The sequence below is a fragment of the Mobula birostris genome, chromosome 28, assembly GCF_030028105.1.
Source record: "Mobula birostris isolate sMobBir1 chromosome 28, sMobBir1.hap1, whole genome shotgun sequence".
NCBI classification, from domain to species: domain Eukaryota; kingdom Metazoa; phylum Chordata; class Chondrichthyes; order Myliobatiformes; family Myliobatidae; genus Mobula; species Mobula birostris.
In genome coordinates this window covers 26,481,538-26,503,332 of record NC_092397.1, presented here as the reverse complement: position 1 = coordinate 26,503,332, position 21,795 = coordinate 26,481,538, and the positions used below count along the sequence as shown (strand labels likewise).

General features: G+C 47.3%; 4 protein-coding genes across 4 annotated transcripts in view; all 4 read left to right on the top strand.

Moving 5' to 3' along the window:
• Nucleotides 1-4,565: 4,565 nt before the first annotated feature.
• Nucleotides 4,566-4,877, top strand: LOC140189186 (histone H4). Its single transcript, XM_072245879.1, has one exon. It carries the CDS (start codon nucleotides 4,566-4,568, stop codon nucleotides 4,875-4,877), a length of 312 nt encoding a protein of 103 aa, XP_072101980.1.
• A 3,053-nt stretch (nucleotides 4,878-7,930) lies between these two features.
• On the top strand, nucleotides 7,931-8,209 carry LOC140189185 (histone H2B 7-like). Its single transcript, XM_072245878.1, has one exon. The coding sequence runs from the start codon at nucleotides 7,931-7,933 to the stop codon at nucleotides 8,207-8,209; it is 279 nt and encodes a 92-aa protein (XP_072101979.1).
• A 923-nt stretch (nucleotides 8,210-9,132) lies between these two features.
• LOC140189167 (uncharacterized) overlaps nucleotides 9,133-21,795 on the top strand; it is a 420,311-nt gene continuing 407,648 nt past the window's right edge. Inside the window, exon 1 of the mRNA XM_072245865.1 lies at nucleotides 9,133-9,502. Coding sequence (XP_072101966.1) covers nucleotides 9,133-9,502 — 370 coding nt within the window. The remainder of the gene's footprint in view (nucleotides 9,503-21,795) is intronic.
• Nucleotides 20,919-21,569, top strand: LOC140188993 (histone H1-like). Its single transcript, XM_072245656.1, has one exon. It carries the CDS (start codon nucleotides 20,919-20,921, stop codon nucleotides 21,567-21,569), a length of 651 nt encoding a protein of 216 aa, XP_072101757.1.

Below are 21,795 nucleotides of genomic sequence, written 5' to 3'. Positions count from 1 at the left end.
CTGAAAGGCGCATAAAGGTAGAGGGTAAAATGAATGCAGCAAAATACAGGGAAATCCTGGAGGAAGACCTAATTCAGTCTTCAAGAGAACTGCGACTTAGAGGAGAAAATTAATTTTCCAGCAAGACAATGACCACAATCATAAAACCAAAGCTACACAGGAATGCCTTAAAACAACAAAGTTAATGTCCTGGAGTGGCTTTGTGAGAGTCCAGACCTCAATCCAATTGAGAATTTGTGGCTGGACTTGAAAAGATCTGTTCACTCACCAACCCATGCATTCTGACAGAGCTTCAGCAGTTTTGTAAAGAAGGATGGGGAAAATTGCAGTGTTCAGATGTGCAAAGCTGATAGACACCTATCTACACAGACTCAACTGTAAATACTGTTAAAGGTGCATCAACTAATTACTGATTTGAAGGAGATGAATACTAATGCAATGAATTATTTTGTGTTTTATATTTACAATTAATTTAGATCACTTTGTGGAGATCAGTTTTCACTTTGACACCGTGGAGTCTTTTCTGTTGATCTGTGTCAAAAAAGCAAAATTAAATCCATCGCAAAACAATAAAACATAAAAAACTTCTGAGGAGATTGAACATTTTTTATAGGCACTGTATCCACTCCTTCACCAGCACGTTATGAACAAATCCATCCTGCTCCTTTCCATTTTGCCGATTCCGTGTGGAACATTGAATACAGTGGAAGGTTGAATTCCCAGTCCCAGTCTCTGTAACCATGTCCCTGCAATTGCTTTTAGATCAAACATATTCGACAGTACACAATATGGGACAGATGGCAACCTGCCCTTTGACCCACAATATCTGCACCAATCATGATAATGATTAGAGTTTATAAACCTGGGGAGGCCTCATTGGTGTATTGTGAGCAGTTTTGGGCCCTTTATCTTAGGAAGGATGAGCTGAAATTGGGTGGATTTCAAAGGATGTTCTCCAGTTTGATTCCTGGATGAAACAGCTTGTCATATGAAGAGAGTTTGATGGCTCTGGGTCTGTTTTCTCTGGAATTTTTGAACAATGAGGGGTGGCCCATTTGAAACCTATCAAATGGTCAAAGGCAGTGATAAAGTGGATGTGCAGAAGATGGGAGTGTCTAATATCAGAGGACACAGCCTCAGAATAGTCCTTGTAGAATGTGGAGATGGGGAATTTCTTTAGCCAGAGAGTGGTGAATCTGTGGAATTCATTGCCAAAGGAAGCTGTTAAGCCAGGACTTTATGTATATTTAAGGCAGAGGTTGATAGATTCTTGATTGGTCAGAGTATGAAGGGATACAGGGGAAAGGCAGGAGACTGGGGCTGAGAGGAAAAATGGATCAGCCACAATGAAATGTCGGAGCAGACTTGATGGGCCAAATGGTCTAATTCTGCTCCTATACCTTAGTCTGTATTATCTCCTCAAAAACCTCAATCAATTTTATCATGTGTGATCTGCCCACACAAAACCATGCTGATTGTCCCTTAACAGTCCATGCCTTTCCAAATGTGCATAAATCCTGTACCTCAATATCCTCCCCAGTAGCTTCTCTACCATGGAAATGAGGCTGCCCTGCCTATAGATTTTTTGGATTCTTGTTATTTCCCTTCATAATCAAAACTGCAACATTTGCAACACTCCAGTCCTGTGGGACCTCACATGTTGTGATCGAGGACACATAGATCCTTGTCAAATCCCCAGCAATCTGCTCGCCTGCTTCCTTTACTATTGTAGGATATACGCCTTCAGGCCTGGAGTGTTATCCATCTTATTGATTTTCAGACGTCCCAGCACAACCTCCTCCTTAATCTCAACATGTCTCTGCACATTAGCATGTCTCACTCTGTTTTCATTGCCATTCAATTCCTTCTCATAAATACTAACACAACGTACCCATTTAGTACCTCAGCCACTTGGTCTGACTTCAACCACATCATTCCTCCTTTAATCTTGAGTCGACCTTTCCATTCTCTGGTTATCCTCGTTTTATTAATACAAGTCACAAGGCCTTGGGATTATCTTTAGTCCCACTTCACAAGGACCGGTTGTGGCCCCGATTTGGCCTTTCCTATCATCTGCTTTAGCATTTCCCTGCTATCGTTATATTCCAAAGGTACCCAGTCTGACTTTAGCTTCACAAACCTTACATATCCTTCTGTCTAAATTTAGGATCTCTGTGCTCATCCAAAGTTCCCTTCCCCCTCCTCACTCCTCACCGAACATGCTGATCCTGAACTCAGAGTTGCTGGTCTTTAAACAACTCCCACGTCAGATGTGGACTTGTCTGACAGTGGCTGCTCCCGATCAATGCCCCTTGGCTCCTCTCTTGCTCCATCCTGACTTGTCCTCCTGCAAATTAGTACTTTCATACAAGATCTAATTTTATTCTACTCATAAGTTTAAAAAAAAAAGTAGTGATCACTGTTCCCAAAATGTTCACTGACTCTCGGCTGTTAGCTGGCCTGGCTCATTTCTCAAAACTAATTCCTGTATGTTCTCAACTCTGGTTGGGCCCTGTACATAATGTTCCAAACACTCCTCTAATTCGCTGAACAAATCTTGCGCATCTGAGTATTAAGCAAGATCCAGTCAATTCTAGGGAAGATGAAGTCCCTCACTATGACAACCCTGTTGTTCTGCACCTCCCCATAAGCATCAACATATCCGATCCTCCACCTCCCGGTGGTTATTGGGGGCCAATACGATAATCCCATTAGTGTAACTGCAGATTGCCTCTGTAAATGAGCCTTCCAGTTTGCTGTGACATTCCCAGTGGGTAACCTCTGCATCTTTTAACCCCCCACTCACATGTAAAGCAATCAAACCCAGGAATGTTGAGCTGCCAGCCCTGTCCGTCTGACAACATAACACTCCTAATGTTGAAATAAGCTCATTTCAGCTGATCAGTCCCACCATGTTTATTAGCCTGACATTGGCTCTCGTTCTTTTCAGACTGTCTTGTCATACATACATTCTCCCACTTGCTACTCTAGTTCAAACTCTGCCAAGTGACACCATCAAACCTCCTGGCGAAAATGTTGGTTCCCGTCTGGTTCAGATGCAAATGGTCTCGTTTGTCCTGGTCTCCCACCTGCCTGGAAGAGAACCCATTGATCCATGAAGACCTCCCTCCCACATCAGTTCCTCAGCAACATATTAAACTGCATGAAATATCGATTTCCCACCCCACAGCCACATGCTTTGCATCGTAATACAATCCTGGAAGTCCTGATTTTTGTTAACCTTGTTCCCGAAAATCACTGTGCAGGACCTCATCCCTGCTCGTTCAAACCCTTCCGTGTAGCATGAAGGCGGCTCCCCGGAAACATATTGGCTCCCACCCTCCTTGGACCCATCTCTCGTTTCCCTTGAGACCCAATGACCCTTGTACCTGAAGACCCACCCACCTCGCAACCGCTCCTCAGCCACCACTTTACCTGGGCTTTAGAAGATCCCAGAAGCCATAGTCATAGTCATACTTTATTGATCCCGGGGGAAATTGGTTTTCATTACAGTTGCACCATAAATAATAGTATTAGAACCATTAATAATTTAAATAGTAATATGTAAATTATGAAATAAGTCCAGGACCAGCCTATCGGCTCATGGTGTCTGACCCTCCAAGGGAGGAGTTGTAAAGTTTGATGGCCACAAGCAGGAATGACTTCCTATGACGCTCAGTGCTGCATCTCGGTGGAATGAGTCTCTGGCTGAATGTACTCCTGTGCCCACCCAGTACATTATGTAGTGGATGGGAGACATTGACCAAGATGGCATGCAACTTAGACAGCATCCTCTTTTCAGACACCACTGTGAGAGAGTCCAGTTCCATCCCCACAACATTACTGGAATGAGTTTGTTGATTCTGTTGGTGTCTGCTACCCTCAGCCTGCTGCCCCAGCACACAACAGCAAACATGATAGCACTGGCCACCACAGACTCGTAGAACATCCTCAGCATCGTCCGGCAGATGTTAAAGGACCTCAGTCTCCTCAGGAAATAGAGACGGCTCTGACCCTTAGAGAAGCGCAGTCTATATATCTGGTTATGTATCCTGTTCCTGTATGTGACCGGTCTTTCATTTCCCTGGCGATCCAGAGGAACAATTGTTCTAATGAATCAACCCTCTCATCACTGGAAGTAACTGCACCCTCGCCCACCAACTGCTGTGTGTGAGGACGCTCGCACTGGTCAAGGATCCGGGGAGGGACAGACCGAGGTGCTTGGGGATTTGCGGAATGGAAAAGCACTTTCTATAATTTAAAGCAGGAGAATCGGCAAATTCCCAGAAATCCTCCAGTATGTACGTGATGTGTGAGGGAGTTTTGTTTTTCGCTGGAGCGCTTTGTGTCGGATGAATCGTTGGAAATTGGCGGGTGTGGTAAAGTGAAGGCGGAGCTGGACGATGAGAGGCCGGTCTCGGCTCTGTCCGTCACTCTGACTCTGTCTCCTCCCCTCCCCGCCTCTGTCTCTCTGCGCGTTTCTCGGGCAGGTCGGGGCGCTGTGTATAAAAGGAGACAGCAGCAGGCAGTTTGTCAGTGAGCAGCGACCTGAGTGAAGCAGCATCATGTCTGGCAGAGGGAAAGGAGGCAAAGGACTGGGCAAAGGCGGAGCCAAGCGGCACCGTAAAGTGCTCCGTGATAACATCCAGGGCATCACCAAACCGGCCATCCGCCGTCTGGCTCGCCGTGGCGGCGTCAAGCGGATCTCGGGTCTGATCTACGAGGAGACCCGCGGGGTGCTGAAGGTTTTCCTGGAGAATGTGATCCGGGATGCGGTCACCTACACTGAACACGCCAAGCGCAAGACGGTCACTGCCATGGATGTGGTGTACGCTCTGAAACGCCAGGGCCGCACTCTCTATGGCTTCGGCGGCTGAAAAACTCCCACTTCCTCCCGAGCACAAAACAAAGGCTCTTCTAAGAGCCACCCACCGCCTCACAGACGGAGCCGTATCCACAACATTTTAATTATTTTTATCGATATTACTTCAGAACCTCTGAACGCATTAAGATCGATCTTAATCCTCTTATCCGTCTCGAACAAAAATCAGTTCAGTTGTTTAGAGAAACGATTCCAGAATTATGAATTTAAATCTTGACTGGAATTAGATATTAAATTCATTAAAAGAAACTGACATTGTATAATCCTTGATACAATTAATGGTAAATAATTTTAAAAGTAGTCAAGCACCGTTGCTGGGTGCTCTGAAATTGGCGGGCAATTTGAAATTAATCCTGCGCCAATCACACTGTATTCTGATCCGATGAAGTCCCACCGCCAGTAAATTCCTGTGATCAATAGTGTGGCACCGGGATTCGAGTCAAGTCTGCTGTTGCTAAAGACTCGGCGGACAATGTCAATGTCCGGCTCAGCAAATTTATCGATGTCACTGAAGTTGGTGATATCGTGGAGTGTGAAACAATGTAACTAACATTACAACAGGATGGTGATCAATGATGTCAGTGATTTGAGGAATGACAGATAAATGTGAGATGTTCCATTGTCATTGACGAACCAGGGCAGAACTGCCGTGGGGAATGGTCCGTCCCTGGGAGTGCTGTAAAACAGAGATATCGGGGTGCAGATATCGAATTCCTTCAGAGTGTAAACACAGGTAGGCAGGACGGTGAAGAAGCTGTTCGCCACACTCGCATTCATCGGTCAGAGAATCGGGCACTGGACTGTGACGGCACATTACAGCTCTACCAGCCTCGGGGAAACTACTCTTGGAGCACGGAGTACAGTTATAGTTGCCCTGGAATCAGAGGGTGACATTAATCTGGAGAGGGTGCAAAAGGGATTTAACAGGAGGCTGGATAGGCCAGGACCTTTCTCACCAGAGTGTATGTGACGTTAGAGAGGTGAGAAAATAATGGCAGTCATTGATACGGTCAATAGTGAATCTGTTATCTCCAGGGTTATAGAGTTGGAAGCGAGAGATTACAGATATAAAGTGAAAGAGGGAAGTTTTAAATGGGACCCTGAAGAACAGGTTTTATACACAGAATGTGCTGTTTACATGGAACAAACTACCCCAAATATCTCTTGGACTGTGGAGAAGGAAGTTTCACAGGGACATGGGCCAAATGCAGGTAACTGACGATGGTTTTGTTTGGCCACTTGGTCAGCATGGATGTGTTGGGCTGAAGGGCCTGTTTCTGTGCTGCATAACTCAGTGACTATGTCTGCTGCTGTGGCAGAGCAGGAGGGACAGTGTCAGTAGTGAGAAGGTTTGGGGGATGTAGACGGGAGAGTGAATGGTTGAGGATGTGGCAGATGGAATAAAATGTGGGGAAATGTGAGATCACCCATTCCCAGGAACAAACTATAAGAGTCATTTCCACAGGGGGATGCTCAGAGGGACCTGGGCGTCCTTGTAAACAAATCACTTGAGTTAACATGCAGGTACAGCAAGTAATGAGAGAGGCAAACAGTATTTTGTCCTGTGATCCAGGGGGATTGGAGAAGAGGGTACAGATGTCTCAATGGGTTATATAGGGCCCTGGTGAGAGCACACCTTGAGTATCGTGTCCAGGTTTGGTCACACTTCCTCAGGAAGGATATGCCTGCAATAGAGCAAGTACAGTGACTGTTCCCCACACCGACTGGGCTGGTTCCAGGGATGGAAGCTTGGTTATGTGGGAGGAGAGTGAGTGGGCTGGGTCTGTATTCCCTGCAGTTAATGAGAAAACGAGGAAATCTGTTAGATTCTTTCAGGATGTGACAGGCAGTCGGCAAGAAGAATGTTTCCCGTGAATGAGAACTCGATAACTGAGGAAAATACCCTCAGAATGAGGTGTAAATCACAAACACGAGAGAATCTGCTGATGCTGGAAGTTCAAAACAACACACACAAACTGCATCAACTCGTTACTCTTTTCCATAGGTGCTGTCTGGCTTGCTGACTTCCTCCAGCATTTTGTGTCTGTTGCTCAGAATGAGGTGACAACCATTCAGGATGGAAATGAGATGATATTTCTTTAATCAAAGAACAAAGAACTTCTGTATTCCTTATATAAGTAATGTGGAGTCTCAGGTGCTGGGTTGAGTCAAAGCCGAGATCAACGCTCTCTGGGACAGTTTTAGTCATAAGATATAGGAGCAGAATTCGGCCATTTGGCTCAGAGAGCCTGCTCTGCCATTTCATCATCACTGATCAATTTTTCCTCTGAGCCCCAATCTCTTGCCGCCGTTTGTATCCCTTTGTACCCTGACCAATCAAGAATCTATCAATCTCGGCCTATACCCGGTGATTTGGCCTCCACAGCTCCCTTTGGCAAAAAAAAACACAGATCCACCACTCTTTGGCTGAAGAAATTCCTCCTCATCTCCATTCTAAAAGGACACCCTCTATTTTGAAGCTGTGTGGTGCAGTTTTAGACACTCCCACCACAGGAAAAATCCTCTCCACATCCACTCACTCAAGCCCTTTCACTATTTGATAGGTTTCAATTCAGTAACTCTTCTTTCTTCGATGTTCCAGTGAATAGAGACCCAGGGCCGTGAAACTCTCTTCATTAGACATGCCATTTAATCCTGGTAAAATTCTCCATTTGTAACGTCATGTCAGCACAACAAAATAAGGATTTCAGAGATTTTTGCAATTTGGAATTACGGATCAATCTGCAGAACCTTAATCACTAGTTTGTACTGCAGTGAACACTGTTTATCCATGCAGTCCCAGGCATACAGATGCAAAATAAAGACAGGTATAAATTTAAAGTTTGGGAGTTGAACCCGACTGGAGGTAAAGCCTGATTACTGGCCTCAGAACTTTGTACTCCCCAAATCGTCAAAATAACGCCAAGTAACAAGGTTTAAAACACCCACGACATGCAGAATTACATGCCTCTCGTTATCTTGGTCCATGGGATAATCACAAGCCGGGTCTGATCAACCCTGACTGGGTCAGCTGGGTGAGGGTACAGCATGATTAAATACCTGAAACACATCTACAAAGTGATGAAGCAGGTTCACCCCGATACCGGCATCTCCTCCAAGGCCATGAGCATCATGAACTCGTTCGTCAACGATATCTTCGAGCGCATCGGGGGCGAGGCTTCCCGCCTGGCCCATTACAACAAGCGGTCAACCATCACCTCACGGGAGATCCAGACCGCCGTGCGCCTGCTGCTGCCCGGGGAGCTGGCCAAGCACGCCGTGTCCGAAGGGACAAAGGCGGTGACCAAGTACACCAGCTCCAAGTAAACCTCCCCAGTGAGATGATCGAAAGCACAACGGCTCTTTTAAGAGCCACACACGATTTCACTGAGAGTTGTACTAAAATTTGGACAATAAATGGCATATATTTTATGTCTGGTGGCTTACAAGACGGTTGGAATATCCGGTTACTCTTCTCCGTATAATCCCGGTGCTTTACATTCCTCCCACTGCACTGACACGGAATTGTTACCTCCCCATCCCCATCAGTCTGTCCCTGCCGGTATACATGTCGAGCGGAGGATTGCTGCCGTTGCTGTTTTAGCTGTGGGTTCAGGAGTTTATTAGTTACAGTTGGGGAACCTCTGAATATTATTTCAATGCGAGGCTGGAACCAGTTCATGGTTCTTTCAGAGAACAACTTCTTAAAATTGCAGTCTAGAGGCTGGTCACAGTTTGAGAAGAGCCGTTTGTCCATAACCTGATAACGTTTACACAATGACCGACCGCGGGCAGACCAGAAGCAGAGGTCAGTTTTACTTGGTTCCGTTACGGGTTGAATGAAATCAGAGAATTGAGTTCCCAGACATTTCAATATCAACTACACTTGCATTAAATGTGCTCGGTTTCAGTAACGGGGAAATGCGAACACTCAATCGTCAAACAGATCAGCAATTATTTAATTTCTGATTAAATTTGAACAAGAGATTTATTTTCTGGCGGGCTTTTTCGAAATTCCAGTGTACTTTGGGGAGGAGACGGTTACTTTCCGCGCTTCTACCTTTACGGACCGCTGATTGGTGATTAAGGCAGCTCTTCGATTGGGACGTTTCTCTTCACCAATGAGAATAAGCACGGTTAAACCAATCACAAACATCAGTTTGCATTCTCAAAGAAGGTATAAAAAAGGCGAGTTGGGGCGGGGCGAACATTCTTTCATTCTCGTTGGAGCAGTTACTGTGACTGTGGAAATGTCTGGACGTGGAAAAGGCACCACTGGCAAAGTTCGGTCCAAGGCCAAATCTCGCTCGTCCCGGGCTGGACTGCAGTTCCCGGTCGGCCGGGTTCACAGACTCCTAAGAAAGGGCAACTATGCTGAGCGGGTGGGTGCCGGAGCCCCGGTTTATCTGGCTGCTGTGCTCGAGTATCTGACAGCAGAAATCCTCGAATTGGCCGGCAATGCAGCCCGGGACAATAAGAAAACCCGCATCATCCCCCGACACCTGCAATTGGCCGTCCGCAACGACGAGGAGCTCAACAAGCTGCTGGGAGGGGTGACTATCGCTCAGGGCGGTGTGTTACCCAATATCCAGGCCGTGCTGTTGCCCAAGAAAACCGGCGGTGCCAGTAAGTGAAGCGACGTAAACTGAACCTATTTACCCAAAGGCTCTTTTCAGGGCCACTCACAGCGTCTGTGGAAGGGCTGAGCAGCGGATGATTTCCGTTCAGAGTAACCGGGCTGTGTATCTGTCACAGCCCCGACAGTTCTCTCTCCGTCACGTTTTTTTTTCGCGAAGTAAACCGATATCTATCTGCACAGAAATCGGTCCGCTTCGGTCCTGACTCTTTTCCCCTCTCTGCCGGCTCAATGGAGCTCTCTTACCTTGCGGAGAGTCAGCGGGTTCGCTCAGCCCAGGGTCGTGAAATGAATTTCCAGAGTCAGCCTCCCGGACGGAGAATTTAATCTCCGATCATTGAACGATTCCGCTCTTCATGACTGAAACCGCGTTGTCTGGGTTTCACATTGCGGGTTGACCCGGGACCGTTCCGGTGTGCAGCAGGCGGGAACACCGCCTGTTCGTTGTCTCATGAGAATTCCCACCGCCTCACAGAACAATAATATCTGCTGCTTTACATTTATCTACAAAACTACATTTACCCTGTTGGAACTGACAGTATTTACTGGAAATCTCGTCCACCCAGGTCTCTGAAATATAAATGAATATTTTGCGAGAGAGTTTGGTCAGATCTCCCGAGAGGCTCCCTCTGTCAGGCGGTGGGTCGCTCCGAGAACAGACTTTGGTTTGTGCCAGGGAGGGGGTGGGTGGATCGAGGTCTCCAGCACCGAAGGACCCGTCACTTGTCGAGTCTGATTTCCCACAAAGAGGTTCAGTGTTGTCCTGTCTCTGGTAGGAACTTCGAAATACTGATTGAGAAGAATCTCCTGGGCACATTGAATAAATTCTGATCCACCAAACCCTTGGCATTACGGCTGTCCCAGTCAGCGTGAGAGAAGTTGAAATGTCCCTCTATTACAACCTTGTTGACTCCTGATATTTGATGGCCAATAATACAATCCCATCAAAACCCTAGAACAGCACAGCACAGTACAGGCCTTTCAGCCCTCGATGTTGTGCCGACCCTTAGATTCCTTTCAAAAAAGTACTAAACCCACACTACTCCGTAACCCTCTATTTTTCTTTCATCCATGTCCCTGTCCAAGAGGCTCTTAAATTACCCCTCATGTTTTAGCCTCCATCACCATCCCCAGCAAGACATTCCAGGCACCCACAACCCTCTTTAAAAAAAGAACTACCCCTGATGTCTGCCCTAAACTTCCCTCCCTTGACTTTGTCCATATGCCCTCTGGTGTTTGCTATCCCTTCCTTACTTCAATATTATTGGGACAATCTCCAAGTGCCACTGAGATGTTCTCCCTGATCAAGCACATCTCTCCCTTCTCTTCCCTGCACTCCATCATACCTGTAGCATTTGTACTGTGAAATGCCACAGGTATTTGTGGCATTTGTTGCCCCTTGCACAACCATTTATCGTTCGGGATATAATATCCCAGCCTCGTGCATGAATCCATGCCCAGAGGCCATCTGCTGTTCATAAACACAGGACAGTACAGGAGTAGCACTTTGGCCCTTCTCTACATATTCCTGTGCCTGTCTGAGATTTCCTTAAATACTCCTGTGTTCTCTGCCTCTGCCACCACCCCTGGCAGTGCATTCAAAATCTCCACTAATCTGTTTTCCTCACTTCCTTCCTCTGACCTTAAATACATGTCTACTAGTAGAAGGCAATTCACTCCTGTGAAAAGTATTGCTAGTTATCTACACCAACAATGAACTGCAAACATCTATAAATTTCTATCAACTCTCTCCTGAGCTGACGCCACTAGTGGAAAAAGCTCCAGCATGTACAGCCTCTCCTCACTGAACACCACCTCCAGACCAGACATCCTGGTAAACCACCTCTGCACCTGCTCCACAACCTCCACACGCTTCTAATAATGAGGTGACCAGAACTGAGCACTGTACTCTCAATGTGGCCTCACCAGCTTTTAGAAACCTGTAACATAATGTCCTGGTGCTTGAACTCAATGCCTTGCCTGATGAAGACAAACATGTCATACACGATTTCACCTCCCTGTCAACCTGTGTTCGCAGTTTCAGTGAGACTGTATGCTTGGACCCCATCATCCTTCTCTTTGTCAATACTGTTAATATTCCGACCATATCAGCAACCGTTCGATATCCTGCTGTATCGCTTGGAACTCTTCTGTGCAATGACCAGTGCCACCAAATTGCGTGTCATCTGTAAACCTACACTACTACATTTTTATCCACATCATTTACATCACGAACAACCAATATCCCAGTACAAACCTCTCTGGTTGACGACTCATCGCAGACCTCCACCCAGAACAGGACCCATGCACCACTAACCACTCCCCTCCATGGGAAAGACAATCAGCCACCTCACTGTGGACTCATCCTAAATTCCAACCCATCTATTGATTTACCCAGAACGATCACCCTGGCTGATAGCCCTCACCCGGTAAGCTTCAGAGCCAGTCTCAGTGCTCAGTGACAGGACATCCCCCAGCAGTAGCAAAAAGAGGTTCAGTGTTGCTGAGGGGAATGACCACAGGAACTTGCTGTACTGAGGGCCTGTTCCCGTTACCTCTCCTCGCAGTCACTCAGCTACCTGCTGCCTGTACCTCTGGAGAGACCACCTCACTGAAACTCCAATCTGTAATACACTCAGTGCCCTGTCTGGTCCTCAGTATGTCCACCTTCAGCTCCACTTCCTTCATACAGTCAATGAGAAGCTGGATCTGGGTGCACATCCCACGGTGTAGTCGTCAGCGACACTGAGAGTCTCCTTTGTGTCACAAGGCCCACAGGGTGAACACACAAGTGCCCCAGCTGATTACTCCACTGTCCTCAGTCTGAAAGTAAAGCAGGAAAGCACAACTTCTCAGATCTTAACAGTCTGTCTTCTCAGCCTCCTCCCCCTGAAGCCTCTCAAGCAAATGCATCAACTCCCCAGCGTTACATTAAATCTTGCCTCATCGTTGTGGGTCAAGGGATCTGTCCTGTACTGTTCTATGTTCTTCTACCTATGTACTAAATTTTAGATGACAGTGTTATGGGGAAAGGCTTTTCACTGCCTGTCCTAACAACACCCCTCACAATCTGGCATACCCTCTCAGATTCTGCTCCTTTCTGAGGAAAGCAAACTCAAACCATCCAATCTCACATCATTGATTGGAAGAGGACACTAGCAGGGATGATGGCAGAGTTGCAGTGGCTTGAATTTCTGGGGGCAAGTTGGTGAGATCGTTCCCTTGTAGAAGAAGTAGTATTCTACAGTCCGGATAATGCAGATTTGACAATGGAAATCTTTATCCAACATATAAGCCAAAGACAAAATTGCAGCTAAAATTATTGGGAAGTTAGAGAATTGGGAAGCTTTTTAAAACCAACAAAGTCAACTGAAAAGCCATAACGAGGGGTAAAAGATGGAATACAAAGGTCAGCTAGCCAATAGTAGTAAAGAGGATACCAAATGTTTACTCAGATATATGAAGAGCAAAATGGAATTGAGAGTAGATATCAGAGCGCAGAAAGCTGATGCTGGAGAGGTAGCAACATGGTTCAGGGAAATGACAGACAAACTGAGTAAGTATTTTGCATCAGTCTTCACTGTGGATGACAAAAGCAGTATGCTGGAAGTTCAAAAGAGTCAGAGGGCAGAAGTGAGAGAAGTAGCCATTACTAGAAGGTGTTTGTGAACCTGAAAGATCTGAAGGTAGATAAATCACCAGGACCAGATTGTCTACAACAGTGCTATGAAAGTGCTGCTTGAAGAGATTGTGGAGCCATTTGAAATGATTCTCCAAGAATCACTGGATTCTGGCATGGTTCCAGAGGACAGGAAAATTGCAAATGTCACTCCACTCTTAAAGAAGGGAGGGAAGTAGAAGCTAGAAAATCACAGGCCAGTTAGTCTGACCTCAGTGGCTGCAGAGATGTTGGAGTCGATTGTCAAGGACGTGTTTTTGGGGTACTTTAAGGCACATGATAAGATAAGCCGTAGTCAGCATGGTTTCCTTGAGAGAAAATCTTGGCTGCCAAATGTGTTGAAATTCTTTGAAGAAATAACAAGCAGGATAGAGAATGGAGAATCAGTGGATGGGTGGGTGTTGTTTACTTGGATTTGCAGTAGACATTTGACAAGGTGCTGCACATGAGGCTGCTTAACAAGTGAAGAGCTCATGATGTTACAGGAAAGATGCAGGCTGATTTCCAGGGGTCAGAGTGGTAATAAAATGAGCCTTTGCTGGTTGGCTGCAGTGTTCTACAGGGATCATTTTTAGGACAGCTTCTTTTTACCCTATATGTCAATAATAATTTGAATAGCGAAATTGATGGCTTTGTGGCCAAGTTTTTGGACATGACGAAAATAGGTGGAGGAGCAAATAGTGCTGAGGAAGCAGAGAGGCTACAGAAGGTCTTAGGCAGATTACGAGAATGGATAATTAATGTCAGATGGGATACAGTGTCGAGAGGACTAGAATAGAAGAACCAGTGATGTCATGTTGAGGCTTTATAAGGCACTGGTAAGGACTCACTTGGAGTATTGTGAGCAATTCTGAGTCCCTTATCTAAGAAAGGGTGTGAAGGTTCAGAGGACGGTCACGAGAAAGACTCTGGGATTGAAAGGGTTATCATATGAAGACCATTTGAATGTTCTGGGCCTGTACTCACCAGAATTCAGACGAATGAGAGGGAATCTCATTGAAACCTCTCAAATGTTGAAAGGCCATGGTCGAGTGGATATGGAGATGACATTTCCAATGGAGGGGGAGTCTAGGATCAGAGGGCATGGCCTCAGAATAGAGGGACATCCATTTAAACAGAGATGAGGAGGAATTTCCTGCCAGAGAGTGGAATTCATTGCCAGAGGCAACTGTGGAGGCCGTCATTGAGTATATTTAAGGAAGAGGTTGATAGTTTCTTGGTTAGTCAGGGAATAAGGGATTTGGGGCAGGTCAAGAGATTAGGATTGACAGGGAAATGGATGAAATGACAGAGCAGTCTCAATGGGCCAAATAGACTAATTCTGCTCCTGTATTTTACGGTCACACAATGGAAAGGCGACATCCTGGTAAATCTGCTCTACACTGTCAGGGAGGTTCATTCCTGCTCCCTCGGATTGACAGGGGGATGGGGACGAGAGCAAAAGGTTACAGATTACAGTGCAATCATGTTTGTCCAACAGTGTGTTCACCAGAACAGCGCCCAGTATGCAGCGGTGTGGGAAAATAAATATTATCAAGCCGGTGCCTGATATCTCCTTGTTAATCTACTATCTCTTTACTTTCTGCCATTAAATCCCGCTCCATCTCCCAGATTCACTGTGCTTTACAAATGAAGCTAAAATTCTCAGCAATAAATTGATTCATATTAAACATCTCAGCATTAGATTTCACATCTGTCTAGTTTTATACCGTACCTCGCTCATTTCCATTTTCCACATCTTTATTGTTTTGGTTTACAAGAGGTTCATTTTCCCTCCAGTTACAGTTTCGACACCAAAATCCCTCTGTGCACAGTGACTGCCCGCTGCCGCTCCTCTGATTGACAGCTACATCGCTCCTCCCTCCGGGCTGCGGCCGTGATGTCACGTGACAGGACAGCATCTTGCGGAAAGACGTCTCAGAGCCAGGGTGCAGTCTTGGAAAAGTCTCCAGGGTCGGGGAGGGCCCTGGACCCGGGGTTGAGTTGAGGTTTCCCCCGCCAAGCGGGCATTTTTCATGAAGAGTACATTGACCCATTTGCAGTTTTACCAGCGGCTCCTCTGATTGACAGCTCACTCTGCCCCGCCTCCTGGGCCGCTGCAAATGGGAGGTGAGGTTTCCTCCCCCCGGCGGGGCGGCAGCGACTGAACTGAAGGGTCGGTCTGAACTTGCTGCCCTTTGGAAGAATGAGAGGTGATGGAATGGGCCACAGAGGTGCTGAGACGAGCTGCTCCTTGTTCTCTGCCATTGCCATGTGGATGTGGGAGCGGACTGGTGGACCTGACTGCGCCTCCAGTGTGAACATCGGCTTCTTCTCTTCCTGCCTGCCGACCGGTAACAGTGAGTGTCCGTCTGAGTTTCAACACACAACACACGTGGGACAGTCCGGCACAGGGAAAGGCCCTTCAGCCCACAGTGTCTGCACTGACCACAACTGATCCCATCTGGCTGAACCTGTCCATATCCCTCCAGTCCCTGCCCGTTCGTGCCTGACCAAACACCTCTTAAACTTTACTAGTTACCACCTGCCACCACACCAGCTTCCGTGTCCAGCACATAATTCTCTGAAACTTCTGCCATCTCCAACAGGATCCCACCACCAAACACATCTCTTTGCTTTCCACAGGGATTGCTCCCTACACAACTACCTTGTCCATTGTCCTTGTCGCCGAGACATCAACCGTCTCAACCTCACCACTCCTCTCTCCTGTTCCAACCTCACTCCCTCTGAACACACTGCCCTCCACTCTCTTCACACTAATCCCAACCTCACCATCAAACATGCTGACAAAGGTGGTGCCATAGTAGTCTGGCAGACGGACCTCTACCTTACTGAGGCAAAATGTCAGCTCTCTGACACCTCCTCTTACTTAACAGGACCCCATCAAAAAACATCAAACCATTGTCTCCTGCACCATCACCGCCCTTATCAACTCAGGAGACCTTCCATCCTCAGCCGCTAAGCTCATTATTCCCACACCCTGTACCGCTCGGTTTTACCTCCTCCCAAAGATACACAAGCCTGATTGCCTGCTCCTGTCCCACTGAACTTGTATCTGCCTAACTGGACTCTATTTGGTCACCCATAGTTCAGTCCCTCCCCACCTACATCTGGGATACATCCCATGCCCTCCACCTCTTCAATAACTTCCAATTCCCCGGTCCCAGCCCATACATTTTTACTATGGATGTCCAATCCTTATACACCTCCATTGCCCATCAAGAAGGCCTCAAAAGCCCTCCGCTACTTCCTGGATAATAGACCTCACCAGTTCCCCACCACCACTACCCTCCTCCAGTTGGCGGAACTGGTTCTCACACTCAATAACTTCTCTTTTGGCTCTTCCCACTTTCTTCAGACTAAAGGTGTAGCTATGGGAACTCGCATGGGACCCAGCTACGCCTGTCTCTTCGTTGGTTATGTAGAACAGTCTGTGCTCCAAACCTATTCTGGTACTGCTCCCCGACTTTTCCTTCGGTACATTGACAACTACATTGGTGCTGCTTCCTGCACCCATGCTGAGCTCATCAATTTCATCCACTTTACCTCAAACTTCCACCCAACCCTCAAATTCACTTACTCTATCTTGGACACTTCTCTCCCCTTTCTCGATGTCTCGGTCTCCATCTCTGGAGACAGACTGTCCACTGACATCTTCTACACGCCCACTGGCTCTCATAACTACCTCGACTATACCTCTTCCCACCCCGCCACATGCAAAACTGGCACTCCCTATTCCCAGTTCCTCCGTCTCCGCCGCATCTGCTCCCAGGATGAGGCTTTCCATTCCAGGACATCTCAAATGTCATCTCTCTTTAAGGATCGTGTTTTCCCTTCTACCGTCATCAATGATGCCCTCACCCACATCTCCTCCATTTCCCGCACTTCGACCCTCACCCCATCCTCCCGCCACCACAACAGGGACAGAGTTCCCCTTGTCCTTACCTATCACCCCACCAGCCTCCGGATCCAGCACATTAACCTCCGCAACTTCCACCACCTTCAACAGGACCCCACCACTAAGCACATCTTTCCCTCTCCACCCCTCTCCGCTTTCCACAGGGATTGGTCCCTCCACGACTCCCTTATCCGCATGTCCATCCCCACTGATCTCCCGCCCGGCACTTATCCCTGTAAGTGTAAGGGCTACACCTGTCCCTACACCTCATCTCTTGCAACCATTCAGGGCCCCAAACAGTCCTTCCAGGTGAGGCCACACTTCACTTGTGAGTCTGTTGGGGTCATCTATTGCACCCGGTGCTCCCGGTGCAGCCTCCTCTACATCGGTGAAACCCGACGCAGATTGGGGGACCACTTCGTCGAGCACCTCCACTCCATCGGCCACAACATACAGGATCTCCCGGTAGCCACCCACTTCAACTCTGCTTCCCATTTCCATTCAGATATGTCCATCCATGGTCTCCTCTATTGCCATGATGAGGCTAAACTCAGGTTGGAGGAGCAACATCTCATATACCGTCTATGTAGTGTCCAGCCCCTTGGTATGGACATAGAATTCTCCAACTTCCAGTAATTCCCTCCCCCTCCCTTCATCCATCCCTATTTCACTCTACCCCTCCCCCAGCTCCCTCATTGTTCCGCCTCCTTCTTCTATCACCCATTGTTTTCAGGGCTATGACATCATTGCTTCCCCTCCCCCACCCCTTTGTCCTTCAAATTACTGGTCTATCAGTTGACGCTACAAGCATTCTTCAAATCCTTACTCATCTCTCATTCTTCAGTCCTGATGAAGGGTTCCGGCCCGAAACGTCCACTCATCGTTTCTGACTGATGCTGCCCGACCTGCTGAGTTCATCCAGCGTACTGAAAGTGTTACTTCTACCTTGTCCATTCATCCTTCCAGCTGATCTCCCTCCTGGCACTTATTCTTGCAGGCAGAATAAGTGCTACACCTGCCCCTACCCCTCACTACCTTTCAGGGCCCTCAACAGTCCTTATAGGTGGCGCTGCCTAACCTGGAAGTCTGTTGGGGTGATATACTGTGTTCAGTGCTCCTGGTGTGGCCTCCTACATATCGATGAGACCCGACGTAGATTGGGAGACCACTTCACCATGGATCAGCACTCCATCCACCAGAGCAGTGGCCACCCATTTTAATTCCACTTCCCGTTCCCATTCTGATATGTCCAGCGATGGCCTCCTCCAGAGTCGTGATGAGGCCACACTTCAGTTGGAGAAACAACTCCTTATATTCTGTATAAGGAGTTCACCTCCTAAATCTATTTTAAACATCCCCTCCCTCCATTTAAATTAAAGCTCTGCTCTTGAGTATCTGACATTTGCTTCCTCTCACATCAACTCCATCCAGGGCTTTCAATATTCAATAGTTTTCAATACTATCCTCTGTCATTCCTCTGGACTCCAGCCAGTCCAGGCCAAGAGCATCAAATGATCATTACGTCGTTGTCCCTTCAGTCCCGGGGTCATTCCCGTGAGTCTCCCCTGCAGCCTCTGCAATGCCAGCAGCTTAGAAAAGTGACCCAAATCTGCTCATAATCCTCCAAATACGGTCTGACCAAACCCTTGTAAAGCCTCAGCATTTGATGTTTGTTTTTATATTCTAGTTCTCTTGAAATGAATGGAAACATTACATTTGCCTTCCTTATTCCTTATTGGACACGACCCACCCAGCCAACACATTTTTCGTCCCTCTTCCCTCCAGGAGAAGGTTCAGGAGCTTGAAGACTCGTACAGCCAGATTTGGGAACAGCTTCTTTCCAGCTATAATAAGACTGTTGAATGGATCCTGACCCGGATCTGGGCCATACCCTCCGAATATCCGGACCTGCCTCTCGTTTTTTTTACACTACCTTACTTACCATTTTTCTATTTTCTATTTATGATTTATAATTTAAATTTTTAATATTTACTAATTTTAACTATTTTTAATATTTAATATTTGTAATCCAGGGAGTGTGAAGCGGAGAACCAAATATTGCTGTGATGATTGTATGTTCTAGTACCAATTGTTTGGCGACAATAAAGTATAAAGTATAAAATATTACCAGCTCAACGTGCACATTGACCTTTAGGGGACCCCAAAGTCCCTTTGCACATCTGATTTCTCAATTCACTCCCTAATTACAAAGAGCTTACACCTTTATTTCTCCCACCAGAGTACATGACCACACACTTCCTTACACTGTATTTCATCTGGCACTTCCTTGTCCATTCTCTAAATCTGTCCAAGTGCTACTGCAGGCTCCCTGCTTCCTCAGCATTGCCTGCCTTTACATCTCTCTTTGTGTCATCCACAGAGTTGGCCTTAAAACTATCAATTCTGGATTAGTCACTGTCCAGCTGTGGCCTGAGATGAAGCAACGATCTCTCCCCTGGCCTCCACAGTGTATTTTCCAGCTTCCCACAAAGTACGAGAATGTACCTGGTAAGGCCCTGGAGATTTAAGAACCTTAATGCATCTTAAAGTGTGCAATACAGAACTCTGCCCATTTGAATGTGGTCTAAGACATTCCAGCTCATTTCAGATAAGTGTGAGGCGGTGCATATTGGAAAGTCAAACCAGTGTAGAGCTTACACTATGAATGATCGGTCATTGGGGAGTGGAATGGGCCGGAGAGATTTAGGGGTAAAGTGAACACACAGTTCATTGAAAGTTCTGTCACTTGTAGACAGGGTGGTGAAGAACGGGGTTTAATATGCTGGTCTTCATTAGTCAGGGGATAGAGTATATCAGTTGGGACATTACGATACAGTTGTGTAAGTGACTGAAGGCCTCACTTGCCGATTTGTGTACAGCTCTTGTCACCGTTATAGGAAACGTGGTTAAACTGGGGAGAGCGTAGAACAGATTTCCAAGGGTGTTTCCCGGACCTGAGGTTCTCAGTTACACAGAGTCTGGCCAGACAATGTCAATTGTCCTCTATTCCTTGGAATCAGAATCAGATTTATCACCGTGCTATATGACGAGGAACCTGTCGTTTTATTCTGACAGCTGTACAGGCCTCTGAAGGTGCAGATGTGAACATTGTGACAGCATAACGCCAAGAGATTCTGGGAATGGCCAACAACGCGGACAAAATGCTGGAGGAACCCAGCAAGTCAGGCAGCATCTCCCACCGGAGTCCTGATGAAGGGTCTCGGCCCGAAATGTCGACTGTTTATTTTCACCATTGATACTGCCTGACTTGCTGATTCAGAGAGAGTGTTTTAAAGCGGCGGGCGGATTAGACGAGTATCGCTGTGTTTGTGGGTCCGAACACATCGCCGGATTTCCCAGTGCCTCCTGTACAAAAAGAAAAGATTTCTCTGTTATGGGATCGCCCCACTCCCCAGCTCAGTCCCGAAGCGGGAATTAACCGCAAAGTTTTAGTTAGTTTCAAAATTTCAGCTGAAAAGCAGAGAACAGGTCAACAATATGGAGAGAGATCGCGGGCAGTGCAGTAATGAAACGGGTTAAAATAGAAAGTGCTGCCTTTAATCCCGATTAAACTCTCTTTCCAGCGAACTTTCCGGCCTCAGTGACGGACCGGGACCAGTCCGAGTCTCCGGAGTGTCCGATTTCAATTGGAATCGGGGAGTTTTTGAGGAGAGAGAAACACAGAAAAATGAAGTCCCCGGGAACTGACAGCAGGATGTCTCCGCCCCGTCCGCTCGCTGCCTTTAAGTTGCTCTGTGCCGCCGCCTTTCGCTTCAGTTCTCATTCAGTCTGATTGTGAGAAGCATTTTCCAGAGTCGCCGACATGACCGAGACAGCACCCGCCGAAACGGCTCCTCCGGCCGCACCCGCCGCCGCAAAGAAGACTCCCAAGAAGAAGGCGGCTGCCCGGAGCAAACCAGCCGGTCCCAAGCTGGGCGAACAAATCGATAAGATTGTGGCGGATTGTCGCGATAGGAAGGGGATGTCCGCTGTGGCCATCATGAAGGTTCTGACCAGCAGCGGTGTCGATGTGGGGAAACGTCGCGCCCAGATCAGGATGTGCATCAGGAAGAGAGTGGAAAGCGGCTCCTTGGTTCAGACCAAGGGCGCGGGTCTTTCGGGATCCTTTAAATCCGGTCAAGGAAAAAGTGCCGTGAAAGTGGTGAAGAAAGCGAACAAGCCATCGGTAAAGAAATCTGCCATCAAGAAATCTCCCAGCAAGAAGTCTGGCGCCAAGAACCCAGCGGCTAAGAAAGCGGCAGCGAAGAAACCAGCGGCTAAAAAAACGGCAACTAAGAAACCAGCGGCTAAAAAGGCAGCAGCTAAGAAACCAGCGGCTAAAAAAGCGGCAGCGAAGAGACCAGCGGCTAAAAAACCGGCAGCTAAGAAACCAGCGGCGCCGAAGCCAAAGAGCCCCAAGAAACTCGCAGCCCCGAAGAAGAAGGCGGCCAAGAAGACAGCAGTCAAAAAGTGAATTGAGATATACGGTTTGTAAGTGTTTGAACCCAACGGCTCTTCTCAGAGCCACCCACATCTCAGAAAAGAGCTGATCGTGAATATTGTGATTCCCGCTGTGGGTCCGAAAGAGTTTTGTGGGGGAACTTCTCGCATAAAACCCGATATTCCCGGTACCTCTCTGACATTCAGTGCGGCCGTGGCGTCCCAGATTTGAAGTGAAATACTGCGTTTCACTCGGGCTG

Bases quoted from the DNA above. Each gene is read 5' to 3' on its own strand.
- LOC140189186 (XM_072245879.1), top strand. From the start codon at position 4,566: ATGTCTGGCAGAGGGAAAGGAGGCAAAGGACTGGGCAAAGGCGGAGCC.
- LOC140189185 (XM_072245878.1), top strand. From the start codon at position 7,931: ATGATTAAATACCTGAAACACATCTACAAAGTGATGAAGCAGGTTCAC.
- LOC140188993 (XM_072245656.1), top strand. From the start codon at position 20,919: ATGACCGAGACAGCACCCGCCGAAACGGCTCCTCCGGCCGCACCCGCC.